A 27,898-nucleotide genomic window follows, 5' to 3' on the forward strand; every position below is an offset into this window, starting at 1 on the left:
GTGTCGTATACAGTACAGAGCTAGAGGGGTGTCGTATACAGTACAGAGCTAGAGATGTGTCGTATACAGTACAGAGCTAGAGGCGTGTCGTATACAGTACAGGGCTAGAGATGTGTCGTATACAGTACAGGGCTAGAGACGTGTCGTATACAGTACAGAGCTAGAGGGGTGTCGTATACAGTACAGAGCTAGAGACGTGTCGTATACAGTACAGGGCTAGAGATGTGTCGTATACAGTACAGGGCTAGAGATGTGTCGTATACAGTACAGAGCTAGAGACGTGTCGTATACAGTACAGAGCTAGAGACGTGTCGTATACAGTACAGAGCTAGAGACGTGTCGTATACAGTACAGAGCTAGAGACGTGTCGTATACAGTACAGAGCTAGAGACGTGTCGTATACAGTACAGGGCTAGAGATGTGTCGTATACAGTACAGGGCTAGAGATGTGTCGTATACAGTACAGAGCTAGAGACGTGTGGTATACAGTACAGAGCTAGAGACGTGTCGTATACAGTACAGGGCTAGAGGCGTGTGGTATACAGTACAGAGCTAGAGAAGTGTCGTATACAGTACAGAGCTAGAGACGTGTCGTATACAGTACAGGGCTAGAGACGTGTCGTATACAGTACAGGGCTAGAGACGTGTCGTATACAGTACAGAGCTAGAGACGTGTGGTATACAGTACAGGGCTAGAGACGTGTGGTATACAGTACAGAGCTAGAGACGTGTCGTATACAGTACAGAGCTAGAGACGTGTGGTATACAGTACAGAGCTAGAGACGTGTCGTATACAGTACAGAGCTAGAGACGTGTGGTATACAGTACAGAGCTAGAGACGTGTCGTATACAGTACAGAGGTAGAGGCGTGTGGTATACAGTACAGAGCTAGAGATGTGTGGTATACAGTACAGAGCTAGAGACGTGTGGTATACAGTACAGAGCTAGAGACGTGTCGTATACAGTACAGAGCTAGAGGCGTGTCGTATACAGTACAGAGCTAGAGACGTGTCGTATACAGTACAGAGCTGGAGACGTGTCGTATACAGTACAGAGCTGGAGACGTGTGGTATACAGTACAGAGCTAGAGACGTGTCGTATACAGTACAGGGCTAGAGGCGTGTCGTATACAGTACAGAGCTAGAGGCGTGTCGTATACAGTACAGAGCTAGAGACGTGTCGTATACAGTACAGGGCTAGAGGCGTGTCGTATACAGTACAGAGCTAGAGACGTGTCGTATACAGTACAGAGCTACAGACGTGTCGTATACAGTACAGAGCTAGAGGCGTGTGGTATACAGTACAGAGCTAGAGACGTGTCGTATACAGTACAGAGCTAGAGGCGTGTCGTATACAGTACAGAGCTAGAGACGTGTCGTATACAGTACAGAGCTAGAGACGTGTCGTATACAGTACAGAGCTAGAGGCGTGTCGTATACAGTACAGAGCTGGAGACGTGTGGTATACAGTACAGAGCTAGAGACGTGTCGTATACAGTACAGGGCTAGAGGCGTGTGGTATACAGTACAGAGCTAGAGACGTGTGGTATACAGTACAGAGCTAGAGGCGTGTGGTATACAGTACAGAGCTAGAGGCGTGTGGTATACAGTACAGAGCTAGAGGCGTGTCGTATACAGTACAGAGCTAGAGACGTGTCGTATACAGTACAGAGCTGGAGGCGTGTCGTATACAGTACAGAGCTAGAGACGTGTGGTATACAGTACAGAGCTGGAGGCGTGTCGTATACAGTACAGAGCTAGAGACGTGTCGTATACAGTACAGAGCTGGAGGCGTGTCGTATACAGTACAGAGCTAGAGGCGTGTGGTATACAGTACAGAGCTAGAGGCGTGTCGTATACAGTACAGAGCTAGAGACGTGTCGTATACAGTACAGAGCTGGAGGCGTGTCGTATACAGTACAGGGCTAGAGGCGTGTGGTATACAGTACAGAGCTAGAGACGTGTGGTATACAGTACAGAGCTAGAGGCGTGTCGTATACAGTACAGAGCTAGAGACGTGTCGTATACAGTACAGAGCTAGAGACGTGTCGTATACAGTACAGAGCTAGAGGCGTGTCGTATACAGTACAGAGCTAGAGACGTGTCGTATACAGTACAGGGCTAGAGACGTGTCGTATACAGTACAGAGCTGGAGGCGTGTCGTATACAGTACAGAGCTAGAGACGTGTGGTATACAGTACAGAGCTAGAGGCGTGTCGTATACAGTACAGGGCTAGAGGCGTGTCGTATACAGTACAGAGCTAGAGACGTGTGGTATACAGTACAGAGCTAGAGACGTGTGGTATACAGTACAGAGCTAGAGACGTGTCGTATACAGTACAGAGCTAGAGACGTGTGGTATACAGTACAGAGCTAGAGACGTGTGGTATACAGTACAGAGCTAGAGACGTGTCGTATACAGTACAGAGCTAGAGACGTGTCGTATACAGTACAGAGCTAGAGACGTGTCGTATACAGTACAGAGCTGGAGGCGTGTCGTATACAGTACAGAGCTAGAGACGTGTGGTATACAGTACAGAGCTAGAGACGTGTGGTATACAGTACAGAGCTAGAGACGTGTGGTATACAGTACAGAGCTAGAGACGTGTCGTATACAGTACAGAGCTAGAGACGTGTGGTATACAGTACAGAGCTGGAGACGTGTGGTATACAGTACAGAGCTAGAGACGTGTGGTATACAGTACAGAGCTAGAGGCGTGTCGTATACAGTACAGAGCTAGAGACGTGTCGTATACAGTACAGAGCTGGAGGCGTGTCGTATACAGTACAGAGCTAGAGACGTGTGGTATACAGTACAGAGCTAGAGACGTGTCGTATACAGTACAGAGCTAGAGGCGTGTCGTATACAGTACAGAGCTAGAGACGTGTCGTATACAGTACAGAGCTGGAGACGTGTCGTATACAGTACAGAGCTAGAGGCGTGTCGTATACAGTACAGAGCTGGAGGCGTGTCGTATACAGTACAGAGCTAGAGACGTGTGGTATACAGTACAGAGCTAGAGACGTGTCGTATACAGTACAGAGCTAGAGACGTGTGGTATACAGTACAGAGCTAGAGACGTGTCGTATACAGTACAGAGCTAGAGACGTGTGGTATACAGTACAGAGCTAGAGACGTGTGGTATACAGTACAGAGCTAGAGACGTGTGGTATACAGTACAGAGCTAGAGACGTGTCGTATACAGTACAGAGCTAGAGACGTGTGGTATACAGTACAGAGCTAGAGACGTGTGGTATACAGTACAGAGCTAGAGGCGTGTCGTATACAGTACAGAGCTAGAGACGTGTCGTATACAGTACAGAGCTGGAGGCGTGTCGTATACAGTACAGAGCTAGAGACGTGTGGTATACAGTACAGAGCTAGAGACGTGTCGTATACAGTACAGAGCTAGAGGCGTGTCGTATACAGTACAGAGCTAGAGACGTGTCGTATACAGTACAGAGCTGGAGACGTGTCGTATACAGTACAGAGCTGGAGACGTGTGGTATACAGTACAGAGCTAGAGACGTGTCGTATACAGTACAGGGCTAGAGGCGTGTGGTATACAGTACAGAGCTAGAGACGTGTCGTATACAGTACAGAGCTACAGACGTGTCGTATACAGTACAGAGCTAGAGGCGTGTGGTATACAGTACAGAGCTAGAGACGTGTCGTATACAGTACAGAGCTAGAGACGTGTGGTATACAGTACAGAGCTAGAGACGTGTCGTATACAGTACAGAGCTAGAGACGTGTCGTATACAGTACAGAGCTGGAGACGTGTCGTATACAGTACAGAGCTAGAGACGTGTCGTATACAGTACAGAGCTAGAGACGTGTCGTATACAGTACAGAGCTAGAGACGTGTCGTATACAGTACAGAGCTAGAGACGTGTCGTATACAGTACAGAGCTGGAGACGTGTCGTATACAGTACAGAGCTGGAGACGTGTGGTATACAGTACAGAGCTAGAGACGTGTCGTATACAGTACAGGGCTAGAGGCGTGTGGTATACAGTACAGAGCTAGAGACGTGTCGTATACAGTACAGAGCTAGAGGCGTGTCGTATACAGTACAGAGCTAGAGATGTGTCGTATACAGTACAGAGCTAGAGACGTGTCGTATACAGTACAGAGCTAGAGATGTGTCGTATACAGTACAGGGCTAGAGACGTGTCGTATACAGTACAGAGCTAGAGATGTGTCGTATACAGTACAGAGCTAGAGGCGTGTGGTATACAGTACAGAGCTAGAGATGTGTCGTATACAGTACAGAGCTAGAGGCGTGTCGTATACAGTACAGAGCTAGAGGCGTGTCGTATACAGTACAGAGCTAGAGACGTGTCGTATACAGTACAGAGCTAGAGATGTGTCGTATACAGTACAGAGCTACAGACGTGTCGTATACAGTACAGAGCTAGAGGCGTGTGGTATACAGTACAGAGCTAGAGGCGTGTGGTATACAGTACAGAGCTAGAGACGTGTGGTATACAGTACAGAGCTAGAGACGTGTCGTATACAGTACAGAGCTAGAGACGTGTGGTATACAGTACAGAGCTAGAGGCGTGTCGTATACAGTACAGAGCTAGAGACGTGTCGTATACAGTACAGAGCTAGAGACGTGTGGTATACAGTACAGAGCTAGAGGCGTGTCGTATACAGTACAGGGCTAGAGGCGTGTGGTATACAGTACAGAGCTAGAGACGTGTGGTATACAGTACAGAGCTAGAGACGTGTCGTATACAGTACAGAGCTAGAGACGTGTGGTATACAGTACAGAGCTAGAGACGTGTGGTATACAGTACAGAGCTAGAGACGTGTCGTATACAGTACAGAGCTAGAGACGTGTGGTATACAGTACAGAGCTAGAGGCGTGTCGTATACAGTACAGGGCTAGAGGCGTGTGGTATACAGTACAGAGCTAGAGGCGTGTCGTATACAGTACAGGGCTAGAGATGTGTGGTATACAGTACAGGGCTAGAGATGTGTCGTATACAGTACAGAGCTAGAGACGTGTCGTATACAGTACAGAGCTAGAGACGTGTCGTATACAGTACAGAGGTAGAGGCGTGTGGTATACAGTACAGGGCTAGAGATGTGTGGTATACAGTACAGGGCTAGAGATGTGTCGTATACAGTACAGAGCTAGAGACGTGTCGTATACAGTACAGAGCTAGAGGCGTGTCGTATACAGTACAGAGCTAGAGGGGTGTCGTATACAGTACAGAGCTAGAGGGGTGTCGTATACAGTACAGAGCTAGAGGGGTGTCGTATACAGTACAGGGCTAGAGACGTGTGGTATACAGTACAGGGCTAGAGATGTGTCGTATACAGTACAGGGCTAGAGATGTGTCGTATACAGTACAGAGCTAGAGACGTGTGGTATACAGTACAGAGCTAGAGGCGTGTCGTATACAGTACAGAGCTAGAGACGTGTCGTATACAGTACAGGGCTAGAGACGTGTGGTATACAGTACAGAGCTAGAGACGTGTCGTATACAGTACAGGGCTAGAGATGTGTCGTATACAGTACAGGGCTAGAGATGTGTCGTATACAGTACAGGGCTAGAGACGTGTGGTATACAGTACAGGGCTAGAGATGTGTCGTATACAGTACAGGGCTAGAGATGTGTCGTATACAGTACAGAGCTAGAGACGTGTGGTATACAGTACAGGGCTAGAGATGTGTCGTATACAGTACAGGGCTAGAGACGTGTGGTATACAGTACAGAGCTAGAGACGTGTGGTATACAGTACAGGGCTAGAGATGTGTCGTATACAGTACAGGGCTAGAGATGTGTCGTATACAGTACAGAGCTAGAGACGTGTCGTATAAAAGTACAGAGCTAGAGACGTGTCGTATACAGTACAGAGCTAGAGACGTGTCGTATACAGTACAGAGCTAGAGGCGTGTCGTATACAGTACAGAGCTAGAGACGTGTCGTATACAGTACAGAGCTAGAGATGTGTCGTATACAGTACAGAGCTAGAGGCGTGTCGTATACAGTACAGGGCTAGAGACGTGTCGTATACAGTACAGAGCTAGAGACGTGTCGTATACAGTACAGAGCTAGAGGGGTGTCGTATACAGTACAGAGCTAGAGACGTGTCGTATACAGTACAGAGCTAGAGATGTGTCGTATACAGTACAGAGCTAGAGATGTGTCGTATACAGTACAGAGCTAGAGGCGTGTCGTATACAGTACAGAGCTAGAGACGTGTCGTATACAGTACAGAGCTAGAGACGTGTCGTATACAGTACAGAGCTAGAGACGTGTCGTATACAGTACAGAGCTAGAGACGTGTCGTATACAGTACAGAGCTAGAGATGTGTCGTATACAGTACAGAGCTAGAGGCGTGTCGTATACAGTACAGAGCTAGAGACGTGTCGTATACAGTACAGAGCTAGAGACGTGTCGTATACAGTACAGAGCTAGAGGGGTGTCGTATACAGTACAGAGCTAGAGACGTGTCGTATACAGTACAGAGCTAGAGATGTGTCGTATACAGTACAGAGCTAGAGGCGTGTCGTATACAGTACAGAGCTAGAGGCGTGTGGTATACAGTACATAGCTAGAGGCGTGTCGTATACAGTACAGAGCTAGAGACGTGTCGTATACAGTACAGAGCTAGAGACGTGTGGTATACAGTACAGAGCTAGAGACGTGTCGTATACAGTACAGAGCTAGAGACGTGTCGTATACAGTACAGAGCTAGAGACGTGTGGTATACAGTACAGAGCTAGAGACGTGTCGTATACAGTACAGAGCTAGAGACGTGTGGTATACAGTACAGAGCTAGAGACGTGTGGTATACAGTACAGAGCTAGAGACGTGTCGTATACAGTACAGGGCTAGAGACGTGTCGTATACAGTACAGAGCTAGAGGGGTGTCGTATACAGTACAGAGCTAGAGGGGTGTCGTATACAGTACAGAGCTAGAGATGTGTCGTATACAGTACAGAGCTAGAGACGTGTCGTATACAGTACAGAGCTAGAGACGTGTGGTATACAGTACAGAGCTAGAGATGTGTCGTATACAGTACAGGGCTAGAGACGTGTCGTATACAGTACAGAGCTAGAGACGTGTCGTATACAGTACAGAGCTAGAGACGTGTGGTATACAGTACAGAGCTAGAGACGTGTCGTATACAGTACAGAGCTAGAGGCGTGTCGTATACAGTACAGAGCTAGAGGCGTGTGGTATACAGTACAGAGCTAGAGGCGTGTCGTATACAGTACAGAGCTAGAGACGTGTCGTATACAGTACAGAGCTAGAGATGTGTCGTATACAGTACAGAGCTAGAGACGTGTCGTATACAGTACAGAGCTAGAGACGTGTGGTATACAGTACAGAGCTAGAGACGTGTCACATACAGTACAGAGCTAGAGACGTGTCGTATACAGTACAGGGCTAGAGACGTGTCGTATACAGTACAGAGCTAGAGATGTGTCGTATACAGTACAGAGCTAGAGACGTGTCTTATACAGTACAGAGCTAGAGATGTGTCGTATACAGTACAGAGCTAGAGACGTGTCGTATACAGTACAGAGCTAGAGACGTGTCGTATACAGTACAGAGCTAGAGATGTGTCGTATACAGTACAGAGCTAGAGACGTGTCGTATACAGTACAGAGCTAGAGACGTGTGGTATACAGTACAGAGCTAGAGACGTGTGGTATACAGTACAGAGCTAGAGATGTGTCGTATACAGTACAGAGCTAGAGACGTGTCGTATACAGTACAGAGCTAGAGACGTGTCGTATACAGTACAGAGCTAGAGACGTGTGGTATACAGTACAGAGCTAGAGACGTGTGGTATACAGTACAGAGCTAGAGATGTGTGGTATACAGTACAGAGCTAGAGATGTGTCGTATACAGTACAGAGCTAGAGACGTGTCGTATACAGTACAGAGCTAGAGACGTGTGGTATACAGTACAGAGCTAGAGACGTGTCGTATACAGTACAGAGCTAGAGACGTGTCGTATACAGTACAGGGCTAGAGGCGTGTCGTATACAGTACAGAGCTAGAGACATGTGGTATACAGTACAGAGCTAGAGACGTGTGGTATACAGTACAGAGCTAGAGATGTGTCGTATACAGTACAGAGCTAGAGACGTGTCGTATACAGTACAGAGCTAGAGACGTGTCGTATACAGTACAGAGCTAGAGACGTGTCGTATACAGTACAGAGCTAGAGACGTGTGGTATACAGTACAGAGCTAGAGACGTGTGGTATACAGTACAGAGCTAGAGATGTGTCGTATACAGTACAGAGCTAGAGACGTGTGGTATACAGTACAGAGCTAGAGACGTGTCGTATACAGTACAGAGCTAGAGACGTGTCGTATACAGTACAGGGCTAGAGGCGTGTCGTATACAGTACAGAGCTAGAGGCGTGTCGTATACAGTACAGAGCTAGAGGCGTGTCGTATACAGTACAGAGCTAGAGACGTGTCGTATACAGTACAGAGCTAGAGACGTGTCGTATACAGTACAGGGCTAGAGGCGTGTCGTATACAGTACAGAGCTAGAGACGTGTCGTATACAGTACAGGGCTAGAGGCGTGTCGTATACAGTACAGAGCTAGAGGCGTGTCGTATACAGTACAGAGCTAGAGACGTGTCGTATACAGTACAGAGCTAGAGGCGTGTCGTATACAGTACAGAGCTAGAGATGTGTCGTATACAGTACAGAGCTAGAGACGTGTGGTATACAGTACAGAGCTAGAGATGTGTCGTATACAGTACAGAGCTAGAGGCGTGTCGTATACAGTACAGAGCTAGAGACGTGTCGTAAACAGTACAGAGCTAGAGACGTGTCGTATACAGTACAGAGCTAGAGACGTGTCGTATACAGTACAGAGCTAGAGACGTGTGGTATACAGTACAGAGCTAGAGACGTGTCGTATACAGTACAGAGCTAGAGGCGTGTCGTAAACAGTACAGAGCTAGAGACGTGTCGTATACAGTACAGAGCTAGAGACGTGTCGTATACAGTACAGAGCTAGAGACGTGTCGTATACAGTACAGAGCTAGAGACGTGTCGTATACAGTACAGAGCTAGAGACGTGTCGTATACAGTACAGAGCTAGAGACGTGTCGTATACAGTACAGAGCTAGAGACGTGTCGTATACAGTACAGAGCTAGAGACGTATCGTATACAGTACAGGGCTAGAGATGTGTCGTATACAGTACAGCGCTAGAGATGTGTCGTATACAGTACAGAGCTAGAGACGTGTCGTATACAGTACAGAGCTAGAGACGTGTCGTATACAGTACAGAGCTAGAGACGTGTCGTATACAGTACAGAGCTAGAGGCGTGTCGTATACAGTACAGAGCTAGAGACGTGTCGTATACAGTACAGAGCTAGAGACGTGTCGTATACAGTACAGAGCTAGAGACGTGTCGTATACAGTACAGAGCTAGAGACGTATCGTATACAGTACAGGGCTAGAGATGTGTCGTATACAGTACAGCGCTAGAGATGTGTCGTATACAGTACAGAGCTAGAGACGTGTGGTATACAGTACAGGGCTAGAGATGTGTCGTATACAGTACAGAGCTAGAGACGTGTTGTATACAGTACAGAGCTAGAGACGTGTCGTATACAGTACAGAGCTAGAGACGTGTCGTATACAGTACAAGGACGTGTCGTATACAGTACAGAGCTAGAGATGTGTCGTATACAGTACAGAGCTAGAGACGTGTCGTATACAGTACAGAGCTAGAGACGTGTCGTATACAGTACAGAGCTAGAGACGTGTCGTATACAGTACAGAGCTAGAGACGTGTCGTATACAGAACGGTAAGGAGCCAACGTGTGATATAAAATAACAACTGTGTCATATATCACAGTACAGTGCATCATACTGTATATAGAGGCATCATACTGTGTGTAGGGAGGCTGTCGGACCCTTCACACTGTGTGTATGTTTTACCTCACTGATGTCTGATATCCCGTGGCTAGGGGCTCCTTCCCTATCCCTAAAGCTAGGGGCGCCCTAGCTATCCCTGCTCCCAGGATTACTTCTAATGGTGATGCCACCGGGGGCCATGCTCCTTGCTGAGATCCTAAATTAGCCCTTATCAGTGCCCTCCTCCACCAAGGGAAGTGGGAGTAGTAGTATGTAAGAACACACAAACCAGACTAACAGGGGAAGATGTACAGGGATAAATGAAAATTCCAAATATGCACTCACAAACGTAGTGGAACACCGGGAAGTATAGGAGAGGATGAGGATGTGCACACAGACAAATCACGAAGCAAAAGTCTTTAGAATAACACTCCAAACATCTCCTCAAACAACAAGCACCTCCAGCTCCTGAACCAGGCAGTATGAAACTAACACTGGCAATCCCTGATTGCCAGAGGCAAGTATATATAGCAGAGGGGAGTGGCCAACACTGAACAGCTGAGACCAACAAAGCAGAAAAGCTTCAGAAGCTCGCAACTGCACAAATACTGTTTAATATGATGGTGAAGTGCTTCTAATCAGTGCAGGAGTACGTGAAAGCACACACCGTAGTCTTCTGGTCCCTCTCTGCTGCAGTAAACCCATGAATGTAGGGAGGCTGTGGGGCCCATCACGCCACGTGTTTAAGGAGGCTGTGGGGCCCATCACGCCACGTGTGTAGGAAGGCTGTGGAGCCCATTGCGCAGCCTGTGTAAGGAGACTGTGGGGCCCATCACGCTGCATGTGTAGGAAGGCTGTGGGGCCCATCACGCCACGCGTGTAGGGAGGCTGTGGAGCCCATCAAACTGCATGTGTAGGGAGACTGTGTGGCCCCTCACGCAGCGTGTGTAAGGAGGCTGTGGGGCCCATTACACCGCATGTGTAGGGAGGCTGTGGGGCCCATCATGTCACGTGTGTAGGGAGGCTGTGGGGCCCATCATGTCACGTGTGTAGGGAGGCTGTGGGGCCCATGAAGCCGCATGTGTAGGGAGGCTGTGTGGCCCATCACGTCACGTGTGTAGGGAGGCTGTGGGGCCCATCATGTCACGTGTGTAGGGAGGCTGTGGGGCCCATGAAGCCGCATGTGTAGGGAGGCTGTGTGGCCCATCACGCCACGTGTGTTGGGAGGCTGTGGGGCCCATCATGTCACGTGTGTAGGAAGGCTGTGGGGCCCATCATGTCATGTGTGTAGGGAGGCTGTGGGGCATATCACGCCACATGTGTAGGGAGGCTGTGGGGCCCATCATGTCACGTGTGTAGGGAGGCTGTGGGGCCCATCACATCACGTGTGTAGGGAGGCTGTGGGGCCCATCACGTCACGTGTGTAGGGAGGCTGTGGGGCCCATCACGTCACGTGTGTAGGGAGGCTGTGGGGCCCATCACGTCACGTGTGTAGGGAGGCTGTGGGGCCCATCACGTCACGTGTGTAGGGAGGCTGTGGGGCCCATCACGTCACGTGTGTAGAGAGGCTGTGGGGCCCATCATGTCATGTGTGTAGGGAGGCTGTGGGGCCCATCACATCACGTGTGTAGGGGGGCTGTGGGGCCCATCACGTCACGTGTGTAGGGAGGCTGTGGGGCCCATCACGTCATGTATGTAGGGAGGCTGTGGGGCCCATCACGTCAAGTGTGTAGGGAGGCTGTGGGGCCCATCACGTCACATGTGTAGGGAGGCTGAGGGGTCCATCACGTCACATGTGTAGGGAGGCTGTGGGGCCCATCACGTCACGTGTGTAGGGGGGCTGTGGGGCCCATCACGTCACGTGTGTAGGGAGGCTGTGGGGCCCATCACGTCACGTATGTAGGGAGGCTGTGGGGCCCATCACGTCACGTATGTAGGGAGGCTGTGGGGCCCATCACGTCACATGTGTAGGGAGGCTGTGGGGCATATCATGTCACATGTGTAGGGAGGCTGTGGGGCCCATGAAGCCGCATGTGTAGGGAGGCTGTGTGGCCCATCACGCCACGTGTGTAGGGAGGCTGTGGGGCCCATCACGTCACGTGTGTAGGGAGGCTGTGGGGCCCATCACGTCACATGTGTAGGGAGGCTGTGGGGCCCATCATGTCACGTGTGTAGGGAGGCTGTGGGGCCCATGAAGCCGCATGTGTAGGGAGGCTGTGTGGCCCATCATGTCACGTGTGTAGGGAGGCTGTGGGGCATATCATGTCACGTGTGTAGGGAGGCTGTGGGGCCCATCATGTCACATGTGTAGGGAGGTTGTGGGGCCCATCATGTCACGTGTGTAGGGAGGCTGTGGGGCATATCATGTCACGTGTGTAGGGAGGCTGTGGGGCCCATCACGTCACATGTGTAGGGAGGCTGTGGGGCATATCATATCACGTGTGTAGGGAGGCTGTGGGGCCCATCACGTCACATATGTAGGGAGGCTGTGGGGCATATCATGTCACGTATGTAGGGAGGCTGTGGGGCCCATCATGTCACGTGTGTAGGGAGGCTGTGGGGCCCATCACGTCACATGTGTAGGGAGGCTGTGGGGCCCATCATGTCACGTGTGTAGGGAGGCTGTGGGGCCCATCACGTCACATGTGTAGGGACGCTGTGGGGCCCATCATGTCACATGTGTAGGGAGGCTGTGGGGCCCATCATGTCACGTGTGTAGGAAGGCTGTGGGGCCCATCACGTCACGTGTGTTGGGAGGCTGTGGGGCCCATCACGTCACATGTGTAGGGAGGCTGTGGGGCCCATCATGTCACGTATGTAGGGAGGCTGTGGGGCCCATCACGTCACATGTGTAGGGAGGCTGTGGGGCATATCATGTCACGTGTGTAGGGAGGCTGTGGGGCCCATCACGTCACGTGTGTAGGGAGGCTGTGGGGCATATCATGTCACGTGTGTAGGGAGGCTGTGGGGCCCATCACGTCACATGTGTAGGGAGGCTGTGGGGCATATCATGTCACATGTGTAGGGAGGCTGTGGGGCCCATCATGTCACGTGTGTAGGGAGGCTGTGGGGCATATCATGTCACGTGTGTAGGGAGGCTGTGGGGCCCATCACGTCACATGTGTAGGGAGGCTGTGGGGCATATCATGTCACGTGTGTAGGGAGGCTGTGGGGCCCATCACGTCACATGTGTAGGGAGGCTGTGGGGCATATCATGTCAAGTGTGTAGGGAGGCTGTGGGGCATATCGTGTCAAGTGTGTAGGGAGGCTGTGGGGCCCATCACGTCACGTGTGTAGGGAGGCTGTGGGGCATATCATGTCACGTATGTAGGGAGGCTGTGGGGCCCATCATGTCACGTGTGTAGGCAGGCTGTGGGGCATATCACGCCACATGTGTAGGGAGGCTGTGGGGCCCATCATGTCACGTGTGTAGGGAGGCTGTGGGGCATATCATGTCACGTGTGTAGGGAGGCTGTGGGGCCCATCACGTCACATGTGTAGGGAGGCTGTGGGGCATATCATGTCACGTGTGTAGGGAGGCTGTGGGGCCCATCACGTCACATGTGTAGGGAGGCTGTGGGGCATATCATGTCAAGTGTGTAGGGAGGCTGTGGGGCATATCATGTCAAGTGTGTAGGGAGGCTGTGGGGCATATCATGTCACGTATGTAGGGAGGCTGTGGGGCCCATCACGTCACGTGTGTAGGGAGGCTGTGGGGCATATCATGTCACGTATGTAGGGAGGCTGTGGGGCCCATCATGTCACGTGTGTAGGGAGGCTGTGGGGCATATCACGCCACGTGTGTTGGGAGGCTGTGGGGCCCATCACGTCACATGTGTAGGAAGGCTGTGGGGCCCATCATGTCACGTGTGTAGGGAGGCTGTGGGGCCCATCACATCACATGTGTAGGGAGGCTGTGGGGCCCATCATGTCACGTGTGTAGGGAGGCTGTGGGGCCCATCACGTCACATGTGTAGGGAGGCTGTGGGGCCCATCATGTCACATGTGTAGGGAGGCTGTGGGGCCCATCATGTCACGTGTGTAGGGAGGCTGTGGGGCCCATCATGTCACGTGTGTTGGGAGGCTGTGGGGCCCATCACGTCACATGTGTAGGGAGGCTGTGGGGCCCATCATGTCACGTATGTAGGGAGGCTGTGGGGCCCATCACGTCACATGTGTAGGGAGGCTGTGGGGCATATCATGTCACGTGTGTTGGGAGGCTGTGGGGCCCATCACGTCACATGTGTAGGGAGGCTGTGGGGCCCATCATGTCACGTGTGTAGGGAGGCTGTGGGGCCCATCACATCACGTGTAGGGAGGCTGTAGGGCCCATCACGTCACGTATGTTGGGAGGCTGTGGGGCCCATCACGTCACGTATGTAGGGAGGCTGTGGGGCCCATCATGTCACGTATGTAGGGAGGCTGTGGGGCCCATCATGTCACGTATGTAGGGATGCTGTGGGGCCCATCACGTCACATGTGTAGGGAGGCTGTGGGGCCCATCACGTCACATGTGTAGGGAGGCTGAGGGGTCCATCACGTCACATGTGTAGGGAGGCTGTGGGGCCCATCATGTCACGTGTGTAGGGAGGCTGTGGGGCCCATCACGTCACATGTGTAGGGAGGCTGTGGGGCCCATCATGTCACATGTGTAGGGAGGCTGTGGGGCCCATCATGTCACGTGTGTAGGGAGGCTGTGGGGCCCATCACGTCACATGTGTAGGGAGGCTGTGGGGCATATCATGTCACGTGTGTTGGGAGGCTGTGGGGCCCATCATGTCACGTATGTAGGGAGGCTGTGGGGCCCATCACGTCACGTGTGTAGGGAGGCTGTGGGGCATATCATGTCACGTATGTAGGGAGGCTGTGGGGCATATCATGTCACGTGTGTTGGGAGGCTGTGGGGCCCATCATGTCACGTATGTAGGGAGGCTGTGGGGCCCATCACGTCACGTGTGTAGGGAGGCTGTGGGGCATATCATGTCACGTGTGTAGGGAGGCTGTGGGGCCCATCATGTCACGTATGTAGGGAGGCTGTGGGGCCCATCATGTCACGTATGTAGGGAGGCTGTGGGGCCCATCACGTCACGTGTGTAGGGAGGCTGTGGGGCCCATCATGTCACGTATGTAGGGAGGCTGTGGGGCCCATCACGTCACATGTGTAGGGAGGCTGTGGGGCCCATCATGTCACGTATGTAGGGAGGCTGTGGGGCCCATCACGTCACGTGTGTAGGGAGGCTGTGGGGCCCATCACGTCACGTGTGTAGGGAGGCGGTGGGGCCCATCACGTCACGTGTGTAGGGAGGCTGTGGGGCCCATCACGTCACGTATGTAGGGAGGCTGTGGGGCCCATCATGTCACGTGTGTAGGGAGGCTGTGGGGCCCATCACGTCACATGTGTAGGGAGGCTGAGGGGTCCATCACGTCACATGTGTAGGGAGGCTGTGGGGCCCATCATGTCACGTGTGTAGGGAGGCTGTGGGGCCCATCATGTCACGTATGTAGGGAGGCTGTGGGGCCCATCACGTCACGTGTGTAGGGAGGCTGTGGGGCATATCATGTCACGTGTGTAGGGAGGCTGTGGGGCCCATCACGTCACGTGTGTAGGGAGGCTGTGGGGCCCATCATGTCACGTATGTAGGGAGGCTGTGGGGCATATCATGTCACGTGTGTTGGGAGGCTGTGGGGCCCATCATGTCACGTATGTAGGGAGGCTGTGGGGCCCATCACGTCACGTGTGTAGGGAGGCTGTGGGGCATATCATGTCACGTATGTAGGGAGGCTGTGGGGCATATCATGTCACGTGTGTTGGGAGGCTGTGGGGCCCATCATGTCACGTATGTAGGGAGGCTGTGGGGCCCATCACGTCACGTGTGTAGGGAGGCTGTGGGGCATATCATGTCACGTGTGTAGGGAGGCTGTGGGGCCCATCATGTCACGTATGTAGGGAGGCTGTGGGGCCCATCATGTCACGTATGTAGGGAGGCTGTGGGGCCCATCACGTCACGTGTGTAGGGAGGCTGTGGGGCCCATCATGTCACGTATGTAGGGAGGCTGTGGGGCCCATCACGTCACATGTGTAGGGAGGCTGTGGGGCCCATCATGTCACGTATGTAGGGAGGCTGTGGGGCCCATCACGTCACGTGTGTAGGGAGGCTGTGGGGCCCATCACGTCACGTGTGTAGGGAGGCGGTGGGGCCCATCACGTCACGTGTGTAGGGAGGCTGTGGGGCCCATCACGTCACGTATGTAGGGAGGCTGTGGGGCCCATCATGTCACGTGTGTAGGGAGGCTGTGGGGCCCATCACGTCACATGTGTAGGGAGGCTGAGGGGTCCATCACGTCACATGTGTAGGGAGGCTGTGGGGCCCATCATGTCACGTGTGTAGGGAGGCTGTGGGGCCCATCATGTCACGTATGTAGGGAGGCTGTGGGGCCCATCACGTCACGTGTGTAGGGAGGCTGTGGGGCATATCATGTCACGTGTGTAGGGAGGCTGTGGGGCCCATCATGTCACGTATGTAGGGAGGCTGTGGGGCCCATCATGTCACGTATGTAGGGAGGCTGTGGGGCCCATCACGTCACGTGTGTAGGGAGGCTGTGGGGCCCATCATGTCACGTATGTAGGGAGGCTGTGGGGCCCATCACGTCACATGTGTAGGGAGGCTGTGGGGCCCATCATGTCACGTATGTAGGGAGGCTGTGGGGCCCATCACGTCACGTGTGTAGGGAGGCTGTGGGGCCCATCACGTCACGTGTGTAGGGAGGCGGTGGGGCCCATCACGTCACGTGTGTAGGGAGGCTGTGGGGCCCATCATGTCACGTGTGTAGGGAGGCTGTGGGGCCCATCATGTCACGTGTGTAGGGAGGCTGTGGGGCCCATCATGTCACGTGTGTAGGGAGGCTGTGGGGCCCATCATGTCACGTGTGTAGGGAGGCTGTGGGGCCCATCATGTCACGTGTGTAGGGAGGCTGTGGGGCCCATCATGTCACGTGTGTAGGGAGGCTGTGGGGCCCATCATGTCACGTGTGTAGGGAGGCTGTGGGGCCCATCATGTCACGTGTGTAGGGAGGCTGTGGGGCCCATCATGCCGGCATTCAGATCCGGCACAATACACTAATATACATGGCGGCTTTACGTTTGGAGTGTGACCGACTTAACGGCTGCTATGTAGTGTTGGTGTTTGGACTTATTACTGGAGATCTTTTACACTTCTTGTATATACAACTGCTGAACTAAGAAAGACCAAGATGTGCAAGTCCTGGACGACCAGTCTTAACTCAGTCATTAACACTAATTATAGAAGGTTCTCGGAAAGTCCCAGATCTGAAGCAGAAATGTTTTGCCTCTTTTGCCTCCATCTACATTCACCCAATATGGAGCACAGATGTCACTTGTGCGTTTCCACCACTCACCCAGATGCTGCAGGTCCCACGTCACCGTCTTCAGGGCTCCAGCACTTTGATGTTTCACCTCACACCTGAATGTCCTTCCCCGATCCTTCAGTGCTGGGCTGTAACTCATGGAGCTGGTGGCATGGAACAGACCGGACTGGTCAGGGAGGACGTCACTGGTGACAGAGGGCATGGACCGCCCGTCGTCTGTGTGCCAGGTAGCCTCTATAGATGCCGGGTAAAACGAATGGACCTTACAGGACAGCTTCATGGTGCCCCCCACATGGACCGTCTCCTCTGTCTGCTTTATGGCATCCAGCACAGGAGCAGCTGAGGGAACATCAAACATCAAACACAACATCAGCCTACGTTTCCCAAGGCTTTTCCTATGACCGGTCAATGAGTTTATAGACTGCGAGAGAAAACCAGGGTGGTCCTGGGGGGATTGTGGCCCCTGGATTAGTAGTGTCTAAATCCCCGCACGGCCTGTAAACATAGAGGATGGTTTCCTAAACTTCTTATAACATAATTCACGGGTCTGTGCTGGTTCTTACTGACAGCGGACGCTGAACACCGCACTTCCATATTTCTACTCTACCGACATGGTGTCACCACATCGGACTAAAAATAAGCGTCAAATGCCGGAGATTTCTTGTCACAATGAAAATACAGGTCCCATGTTATAGACCGGGGGAGCAAGGCAGACGCGCTAAGGGTCCAGTGGGTGGTCCTGTCTGTGACTGGCAGCTTCCTATGTATACGTGTGCTTATAGAGAGAGCTGTCAATCACTGATGGTCCAGTGGGCGGTCCTGTCAGTGACTGGCAGCTTCCTTTCTGTACGTGTGCTTATAGAGAGAGCTGTCAATCACTGATGGTCCAGTGGGCAGTCCTGTCAGTGACTGGCAGCTTCCTTTCTGTACGTGTGCTTATAGAGATAGCTGTCAATCACTGATGGTCCAGTGGGCGGTCCTGTCTGTGACTGGCAGCTTCTTTGTATACATGTGCTTATAGAGATAGCTGTCAATCACTGATGGTCCAGTGGGCGGTCCTGTCTGTGACTGGCAGCTTCTTTGTATACATGTGCTTATAGAGATAGCTGTCAATCACTGATGGTCCAGTGGGTGGTCCTGTCAGTGACTGGCAGCTTCCTTTCTGTACGTGTGCTTATAGAGATAGCTGTCAATCACTGATGGTCCAGTGGGCGGTCCTGTCAGTGACTGGCAGCTTCTTTGTATACGTGTGCTTATAGAGAGAGCTGTCAATCACTGATGGTCCAGTGGGCGGTCCTGTCAGTGACTGGCAGCTTCCTTTCTGTACGTGTGCTTATAGAGATAGCTGTCAATCACTGAGGGTCCAGTGGGCGGTCCTGTCTGTGACTGGCAGCTTCTTTGTATACGTGTGCTTATAGAGAGAGCTGTCAATCACTGATGGTCCAGTGGGCGGTCCTGTCAGTGACTGGCAGCTTCCTTTCTGTACGTGTGCTTATAGAGATAGCTGTCAATCACTGATGGTCCAGTGGGCGGTCCTGTCAGTGACTAGCAGCTTCCTTTGTATACGTGTGCTTATAGAGAGAGCTGTCAATCACTGATGGTCCAGTGGGCGGTCCTGTCAGTGACTGGCAGCTTCCTGTGTATACGTGTGCTTATAGAGAGAGCTGTCAATCACTGATGGTCCAGTGGGCGGTCCTGTCAGTGACTACCAGCTTCCTTTCTATACGTGTGCTTATAGAGAGAGCTGTCAATCACTGATGGTCCAGTGGGCGGTCCTGTCAGTGACTGGCAGCTTCCTTTGTATAAGTGTGCTTATAGAGAGAGCTGTCAATCACTGATGGTCCAGTGGGCGGTCCTGTCAGTGACTGGCAGCTTCCTTTGTATACGTGTGCTTATAGAGAGAGCTGTCAATCACTGATGGTCCAGTGGGCGGTCCTGTCTGTGACTGGCAGCTTCCTTTCTATACGTGTGCTTATAGAGATAGCTGTCAATCACTGATGGTCCAGTGGGCGGTCCTGTCAGTGACTGGCAGCTTCCTTTGTATAAGTGTGCTTATAGAGAGAGCTGTCAATCACTGATGGTCCAGTGGGCGGTCCTGTCTGTGACTGGCAGCTTCCTTTGTATAAGTGTGCTTATAGAGAGAGCTGTCAATCACTGATGGTCCAGTGGGCGGTCCTGTCAGTGACTACCAGCTTCCTTTCTATACGTGTGCTTATAGAGAGAGCTGTCAATCACTGATGGTCCAGTGGGCGGTCCTGTCAGTGACTGGCAGCTTTCTTTCTATACGTGTGCTTATAGAGAGAGCTGTCAATCACTGATGGTCCAGTGGGCGGTCCTGTCAGTGACTGGCAGCTTCCTATGTATACGTGTGCTTATAGAGAGAGCTGTCAATCACTGTTGGTCCAGTGGGTGGTCCTGTCAGTGACTGGCAGCTTCCTATGTATACGTGTGCTTATAGAGAGAGATGTCAATCACTGATGGTCCAGTGGGTGGTCCTGTCAGTGACTGGCAGCTTCCTTTCTATACGTGTGCTTATAGAGATAGCTGTCAATCACTGATGGTCCAGTAGGCGGTCCTGTCCGTGACCGGCAGCTTCCTTTCTATATGTGTGCTTATAGATAGAGCTGTCAATCACTGATGGTCCAGTGGGCGGTCCTGTCTGTGACTGGCAGCTTCCTTTCTATACGTGTGCTTATAGAGATAGCTGTCAATCACTGATGGTCCAGTGGGTGGTCCTGTCAGTGACTGGCAGCTTCCTTTGTATATGTGTGCTTATAGAGAGAGCTGTCAATCACTGATGGTCCAGTGGGTGGTCCTGTCTGTGACTGGCAGCTTCCTTTCTATACGTGTGCTTATAGAGAGAGCTGTCAATCACTGATGGTCCAGTGGGCGGTCCTGTCAGTGACTGGCAGCTTCCTATGTATACGTGTGCTTATAGAGAGAGCTGTCAATCACTGATGGTCCAGTGGGCGGTCCTGTCAGTGACTGGCAGCTTCCTTTCTGTACGTGTGCTTATAGAGATAGCTGTCAATCACTGATGGTCCAGTGGGCGGTCCTGTCTGTGACTGGCAGCTTCTTTGTATACATGTGCTTATAGAGATAGCTGTCAATCACTGATGGTCCAGTGGGTGGTCCTGTCAGTGACTGGCAGCTTCCTTTCTATAGGTGTGCTTATAGAGATAGCTGTCAATCACTGATGGTCCAGTGGGCGGTCCTGTCAGTGACTAGCAGCTTCCTGTCTATACATGTGCTTATAGAGAGAGCTGTCAATCACTGATGGTCCAGTGGGCGGTCCTGTCAGTGACTGGCAGCTTCCTTTCTATACGTGTGCTTATAGAGAGAGCTGTCAATCACTGATGGTCCAGTGGGCGGTCCTGTCAGTGACTGGCAGCTTCCTTTCTGTACGTGTGCTTATAGAGATAGCTGTCAATCACTGATGGTCCAGTGGGCGGTCCTGTCAGTGACTAGCACCTTCCTTTGTATACGTGTGCTTATAGAGAGAGCTGTCAATCACTGATGGTCCAGTGGGCGGTCCTGTCAGTGACTGGCAGCTTCCTGTGTATACGTGTGCTTATAGAGAGAGCTGTCAATCACTGAGGGTCCAGTGGGCGGTCCCGTCAGTGACTGGCAGCTTCCTTTCTGTACGTGTGCTTATAGAGATAGCTGTCAAACACTGATGGTCCAGTGGGCGGTCCTGTCAGTGACTGGCAGCTTCCTTTGTATACGTGTGCTTACAGAGAGAGCTGTCAATCACTGATGGTCCAGTGGGCGGTCCTGTCTGTGACTGGCAGCTTCCTTTCTATACGTGTGCTTATAGAGATAGCTGTCAATCACTGATGGTCCAGTGGGCGGTCCTGTCAGTGACTGGCAGCTTCCTTTGTATAAGTGTGCTTATAGAGAGAGCTGTCAATCACTGATGGTCCAGTGGGCGGTCCTGTCAGTGACTACCAGCTTCCTTTCTATACGTGTGCTTATAGAGAGAGCTGTCAATCACTGATGGTCCAGTGGGCGGTCCTGTCAGTGACTGGCAGCTTTCTTTCTATACGTGTGCTTATAGAGAGAGCTGTCAATCACTGATGGTCCAGTGGGCGGTCCTGTCAGTGACTGGCAGCTTCCTATGTATACGTGTGCTTATAGAGAGAGCTGTCAATCACTGATGGTCCAGTGGGCAGTCCTGTCTGTGACTGGCAGCTTCCTTTCTATACGTGTGCTTATAGAGAGAGCTGTCAATCACTGATGGTCCAGTGGGTGGTCCTGTCAGTGACTGGCAGCTTCCTATGTATACGTGTGCTTATAGAGAGAGATGTCAATCACTGATGGTCCAGTAGGCGGTCTTGTCCGTGACCGGCAGCTTCCTTTCTATATGTGTGCTTATAGATAGAGCTGTCAATCACTGATGGTCCAGTGGGCGGTCCTGTCTGTGACTGGCAGCTTCCTTTCTATACGTGTGCTTATAGAGATAGCTGTCAATCACTGATGTTCCAGTGGGCGGTCCTGTCTGTGACTGGCAGCTTCCTTTCTATATGTGTGCTTATAGAGATAGCTGTCAATCACTGATGGTCCAGTGGGCGGTCCTGTCTGTGACTGGCAGCTTCCTTTCTATACGTGTGCTTATAGAGATAGCTGTCAATCACTGATGGTCCAGTGGGCGGTCCTGTCAGTGACTGGCAGCTTCCTTTGTATACATGTGCTTATAGAGAGAGCTGTCAATCACTGATGGTCCAGTGGGCAGTCCTGTCAGTGACTGGCAGCTTCCTATGTATACGTGTGCTTATAGAGAGAGCTGTCAATCACTGATGGTCCAGTGGGCGGTCCTGTCAGTGACTGGCAGCTTCCTTTCTATACGTGTGCTTATAGAGAGCTGTCAATCACTGATGGTCCAGTGGGCGGTCCTGTCTGTGACTGGCAGCTTCCTTTCTATACGTGTGCTTATAGAGATAGCTGTCAATCACTGATGGTCCAGTGGGCGGTCCTGTCTGTGACTGGCAGCTTCCTTTGTATAAGTGTGCTTATAGAGAGAGCTGTCAATCACTGATGGTCCAGTGGGCGGTCCTGTCAGTGACTGGCTGCTTCCTTTGTATACGTGTGCTTATAGAGAGAGCTGTCAATCACTGATGGTCCAGTGGGTGGTCCTGTCTGTGACTGGCAGCTTCTTTGTATACGTGTGCTTATAGAGATAGGTGTCAATCACTGATGGTCCAGTGGGCGGTCCTGTCTGTGACCGGCAGCTTCCTTTGTATACGTGTGCTTATAGAGAGAGCTGTCAATCACTGATGGTCCAGTGGGCGGTCCTGTCAGTGACTGACAGCTTCCTATGTATACGTGTGCTTATAGAAAGAGCTGTCAATCACTGATAGTCCAGTGGGCGGTCCTGTCAGTGACTGGCAGCTTCCTTTCTGTACGTGTGCTTATAGAGAGAGCTGTCAATCACTGATGGTCCAGTGGGCGGTTCTGTCAGTGACTACCAGCTTCCTTTCTATACGTGTGCTTATAGAGAGAGCTGTCAATCACTGATGGTCCAGTGGGCGGTCCTCTCAGTGACTGGCAGCTTCCTTTCTATACGTGTGCTTATAGAGAGAGCTGTCAAACACTGATGGTCCAGTGGGCGGTCCTGTCAGTGACTGGCAGCTTCCTTTGTATACGTGTGCTTATAGATGTAGCTGTCAATCACTGATGGTCCAGTGGGCAGTCCTGTCAGTGACTGGCAGCTTCCTTTCTATAGGTGTGCTTATAGAGAGAGCTGTCAATCACTGATGGTCCAGTGGGCGGTCCTGTCAGTGACTGGCAGCTTCCTTTCTATACGTGTGCTTATAGAGATAGCTGTCAATCACGGATGGTCCAGTGGGCGGTCCTGTCAGTGACTGGCAGCTTCCTTTGTATAAGTGTGCTTATAGAGATAGTTGTCAATCACTGATGGTCCAGTGGGCGGTCCTGTCAGTGACTGGCAGCTTCCTTTGTATAAGTGTGCTTATAGAGATAGTTGTCAATCACTGATGGTCCAGTGGGCGGTCCTGTCAGTGACTGGCAGCTTCCTTTCTATATGTGTGCCTATAGAGATAGTTGTCAATCACTGATGGTCCAGTGGGCGGTTCTGTCAGTGACTGGCAGCTTCCTTTCTATATGTGTGCCTATAGAGAGAGCTGTCAATCACTGATGGTCCAGTGGGCGGTTCTGTCAGTGACTGGCAGCTTCCTTTCTATACGTGTGCTTATAGAGAGAGCTGTCAATCACTGATGGTCCAGTGGGCGGTCCTGTCAGTGACTGGCAGCTTCTTTGTATACGTGTGCTTATAGAGATAGCTGTCAATCACTGAGGGTCCAGTGGGCGGTCCTGTCAGTGACTGGCAGCTTCCTTTCTATACGTGTGCTTATAGAGAGAGCTGTCAATCACTGATGGTCCAGTAGGCGGTCCTGTCAGTGACTGGCAGCTTCCTTTCTATACGTGTGCTTATAGAGAGAGCTGTCAATCACTGATGGTCCAGTAGGCGGTCCTGTCAGTGACTGGCAGCTTCCTTTCTATACGTGTGCTTATAGAGAGAGCTGTCAATCACTGATGGTCCAGTGGGCGGTCCTGTCAGTGACTGGCAGCTTCCTTTCTATACGTGTGCTTATAGAGAGCTGTCAATCACTGATGGTCCAGTAGGCGGTCCTGTCAGTGACTGGCAGCTTCCTTTCTATACGTGTGCTTATAGAGAGAGCTGTCAATCACTGATGGTCCAGTAGGCGGTCCTGTCAGTGACTGGCAGCTTCCTTTCTATACGTGTGCTTATAGAGATAGCTGTTAATCACTGATGGTCCAGTGGGCGGTCCTGTCAGTGACTGGCAGCTTCCTTTGTATACCTGTGCTTATAGAGAGAGCTGTCAATCACTGATAGCACCGCCCACTGGACCAAGGATCCCAGAAGGAGCAGAGGGTAAATGATTAAAACACAAGTTATACTGAATCTTTTCTCTGAAACCTACAGATCAAATCTTTTTTGTCATTGCCCCACGGAGCTGACATGTTGGCACTGACTGTGGACCACCTTCTCCTTCTGGCCACTAGTGAGGACCGGCTACTTGGACTTTCTGCCCTCTGCATCCTGGACATGGAGCAATATCACAAGGAAATAAGGTTCCTCCACCTGAACTGTTAATGGTGGGTGCCGGTGATGGGACAGTGACGGATCCTCGTCTTACATGGTGGCACAGTTTACCGATACTCTATTCATTTTATCTTCTCCCGTCCCTCAGTTGAACTTGAGGGACATGTGTCTTTTTTCTACCTTACTGTGTGACAGTATAGCCCTCATGTTGTCTGTGGTCCTTAGATGGTCTCCTCAATCTTTTGTTTTTCATGGTTAATAGGCTCTGTTGTTGGCGGTGCAGATTGTCAGCTCCACCGGTGTAAAACCTCATCTTACATCTATTGTCCGAGTGTCCAGTCCTGATGTCTGTGAGATAGTTATGGTGGTGTGTGGGGTCCCACAATGCCCTGACCCCCGAGCGCTCTCACCTGTAACCTCCATCACCATTGCTTGTTCTGCCCTCTTCTCGGTGGCCGGGTGATAGGCTCTACAGATGTACGTGACGCCATCATCTTTTAGGACACTTGGTCTCAACATTAAGGCACTTAGGTTACTGTAGGACTTGTCTTCAAGCTCTTGCTCGGTTATTTCGTGGATTCGGCTGGTGTTTTTCTCAGCAGTAGAATTCCAGGTTACGATTTCTGTCTCTCGGCCTCCCTGATCCTTCTTCAGCCATGTTACCTGCAAAGTCCTGGGCTTAAACCCCATAATTGGACAAGTCAGCGTGGTCTGCTCCTCGTGGGTCACATGTGCTGGACAAACGATCTTTAGTAAAGTCGGAGCAACTACAAGAGGAAAATAGGAGAATTTTCTGATGAAACCACAAAAGCTGACGTGCAGATTAAACTCTATCCAGGACCCTGGACTTGGCTGCTGGAATACCACAGTCCTCTGTCTCATCAGAGACTCCGGATGCTACTCACGCTTTATGTTTAACACTGCAGACATCAGAGACAATGATCAGGGCACCCAGGGACATCAGAGATCATGATCAGAGAGACCGGGGATGTCAGAGACAATGATCAGGGCGACCGGGGACGTCAGAGACAATGATCAGAGTGCCCGAGGACGTCAGAGACAATGATCAGAGTGCCCAAGGACGTCAGAGACAATGATCAGAGTGCCCGAGGACGTCAGAGACAATGATCAGAGTGCCCGAGGACGCCAGAGACAATGATCAGAGTGCCTGGGAAAGTCAGCTGAGGCCTTAAGAGTGGGGACCCTGAACAAGGAGAGGAGCCCCATGACACCTTTACCTAGACCCTTCATAGAGAAGTCACAAGAAGCCCCTGAAACAATATATGGAGGAGATGCAGAGCATGTGCCCAGAAATCTGCCACCATAAATGACACTGTGACGACACAGCCTAAAATCTTAATCAGCCAGACGTTTAGATTTGTTAAGTCAAGAGAAATACACTATTGTGTTGTGTTGACTTATAAATGTATTTGTATTTCTCTTGCTGATCAAAAAGGTCATAGTATCTGTATTAAAGCTGAATTCTATTTGTTTGGATACAATCATGTTTACTATGCTAATGACAAATTGTACTATTAGTCAGCGAGATGTGTATTTACAATAGCCCCTGTGATACCAAGTATGTAAATTGATTAGCTAAAACACTGAGAGCTGAGCCATGTGAGTAATGCCCTGCACCTTTACCTCTGTCATGTGACTAATGACCCTTGACCTGTGGATGTGTACTTAAAAAGGACAAGTGCTTCTGTAGCAGTCAGACTTGAATCAGAGATTGGAGAAAGACTTTAGAAGGAGAATGAGAGACATCCTTCAGGACAGTAGATGGATAGCATGGCATTACCCAAAGAGACACAGATTTGTATTCTACATGATTCTAGTCTAAGAGAACCGATCCTGACTGGAAAGATACGTTTCGGCTCCATTAATCATCAGAGAGACCATGGATACATTTTGGGGAGACCAGCGTGGGACGAGGAAGTCACATGGCCCCATGGATGTGTTGTTTGGGGTTGCTAGGAGGGACCCAACAGTCGCATATAACCCATGGAGACATTTGGCGTTGCCATGAGGGACCCACCGGTCACCTGGCTCCAGGGAAACTCTTGGAGAGGCCAGCTTGGGACCCTCAGGTCTCCTGGCCTTGTACCTCGATGGGCTGCTACCTTCCTAAGCTTGCCACTACCTCCTCTCTGTGGGGGCCTGCCAGAAGCGGGGGGCCACTGGTTGAGGTAGTTGGCTCTGGAAGCCCCGGAGTCGCAGCTGTTCTATCCCAGGCGGAGAAGGAAGGGTGAGGCTGTGTAATGTTGTACCATCTTGGGTATTTGCTGGGACTGTTCTGTGTTTATTGTCCGCTTTGTGGTTCAATAAAGTATTGCCACGCTGTTTTACCCTCACCCTGTGTTGTCTGAGCAGCGTTACACCCATGGAAGACCCCGAGTCTGCACAGACACTAACTGGTCAATGTGAACAGAAGAAAGTGAAATGTTTGCAGGTAAATTGCACTGACTGGTGTCTATCCTGAAAGACAATGGAAATCTGTAGAAGTAATGAAGATACATCAGAAGGAGGCAGCAATAATTGGAGGAGGAGCCCATCCTGACTGACCCCATGTAATTCTGGTAGGTGGTCTTACCTCCGGTGACCCTCAGGGTCCTCCTGATGAGGGCGTCTTCTGCCAGAGCCGGGTGTGATACATGGACAGACAATTCTGCTCCGTTATCCTCAGAATAGCTGGGAGTGATGTGAAGAGAACACTGACAGCTGTACGTGTAAAGTCTCCGCCAGTCAATAAAGCGAAGGACACGGGGTCTAGTGGAGGATATAACTGCCTCCATTCCCAGGTGTAGGGGCCCCTGTGTGTGACTGACAGCCCCATTCATCAGACGCTGCTGTTCTACGTCTGTATTCACACTACTACCCTCAGCATCCTCATCCCTCATAGCTCGGGCTGAGGACACCTGAACTCTGGATCTCCAGCAGTGGATCGTCTTCATCTCCTCTCCTCGTCTCCTCAGACGTACACAGATCTCCAGGTCATTAGGCTTGAAGTTCTGAACGTAAAATGTCAGCCTGGCCCTGGTCATATCAATCAGCAGATCGCTGCCGGTGATCTCAGAAAGGACGGGGGGATCTACAGAAAGGAGACATAGCTGAGATCAGGAGCCATGACAACCAGTGACCACATCCTGACTGACTGGTAAACCTGCCCGATAATCCATCCCAGTATAACCAGTGACCACATCCTGACTGACTGGTAAACCTGCCCGATAATCCATCCCAGTATAACCAGTGACCAATCCTGACTGACTGGTAAACCTGCAGATAATCCATCCCAGTATAACCAGTGACCACATCCTGACTGACTGGTAAACCTGTCTGATAATCCATCCCAGTATAACCAGTGACCAATCCTGACAGACTGGTAAACCTGCAGATAATCCATCCCAGTATAACCAGTGACCACATCCTGACTGACTGGTAAACCTGACTGATAATCCCTCCCAGTATAACCAGTGACCACATCCTGACTGACTGGTAAACCTGCAGATAATCCATCCCTGTATAACCAGTGATCACATCCAGACTGACTGGTAAACTTGCAGATAA

The 27,898-nt window shown here is 51.2% G+C and overlaps 1 protein-coding gene across 2 annotated transcripts in view; it reads right to left on the reverse strand.

The window, feature by feature from the left end:
* The window catches only part of LOC141174222 (uncharacterized), a 144,366-nt gene that overhangs the window by 54,053 nt on the left and 62,415 nt on the right, over positions 1 to 27,898 (reverse strand). For both annotated transcript variants that reach the window (XR_012252820.1, XM_073659038.1), the window contains exons 5-7: positions 26,925 to 27,422; positions 24,742 to 25,098; positions 17,278 to 17,586 (exon numbers count right to left, since the gene is read on the reverse strand). Coding sequence is in view for 1 of the 2 variants with exons in the window: in XM_073659038.1 (XP_073515139.1) it covers positions 17,278 to 17,586; positions 24,742 to 25,098; positions 26,925 to 27,422 (1,164 nt within the window). In the remaining variant the exon portion in view is untranslated. The remainder of the gene's footprint in view (positions 1 to 17,277; positions 17,587 to 24,741; positions 25,099 to 26,924; positions 27,423 to 27,898) is intronic.

The sequence above is a fragment of the Phyllobates terribilis genome, unplaced genomic scaffold (genome assembly GCF_046119375.1).
Source record: "Phyllobates terribilis strain yellow unplaced genomic scaffold, ASM4611937v1 Scaffold_13__5_contigs__length_258822181, whole genome shotgun sequence".
Classification (NCBI taxonomy): domain Eukaryota; kingdom Metazoa; phylum Chordata; class Amphibia; order Anura; family Dendrobatidae; genus Phyllobates; species Phyllobates terribilis.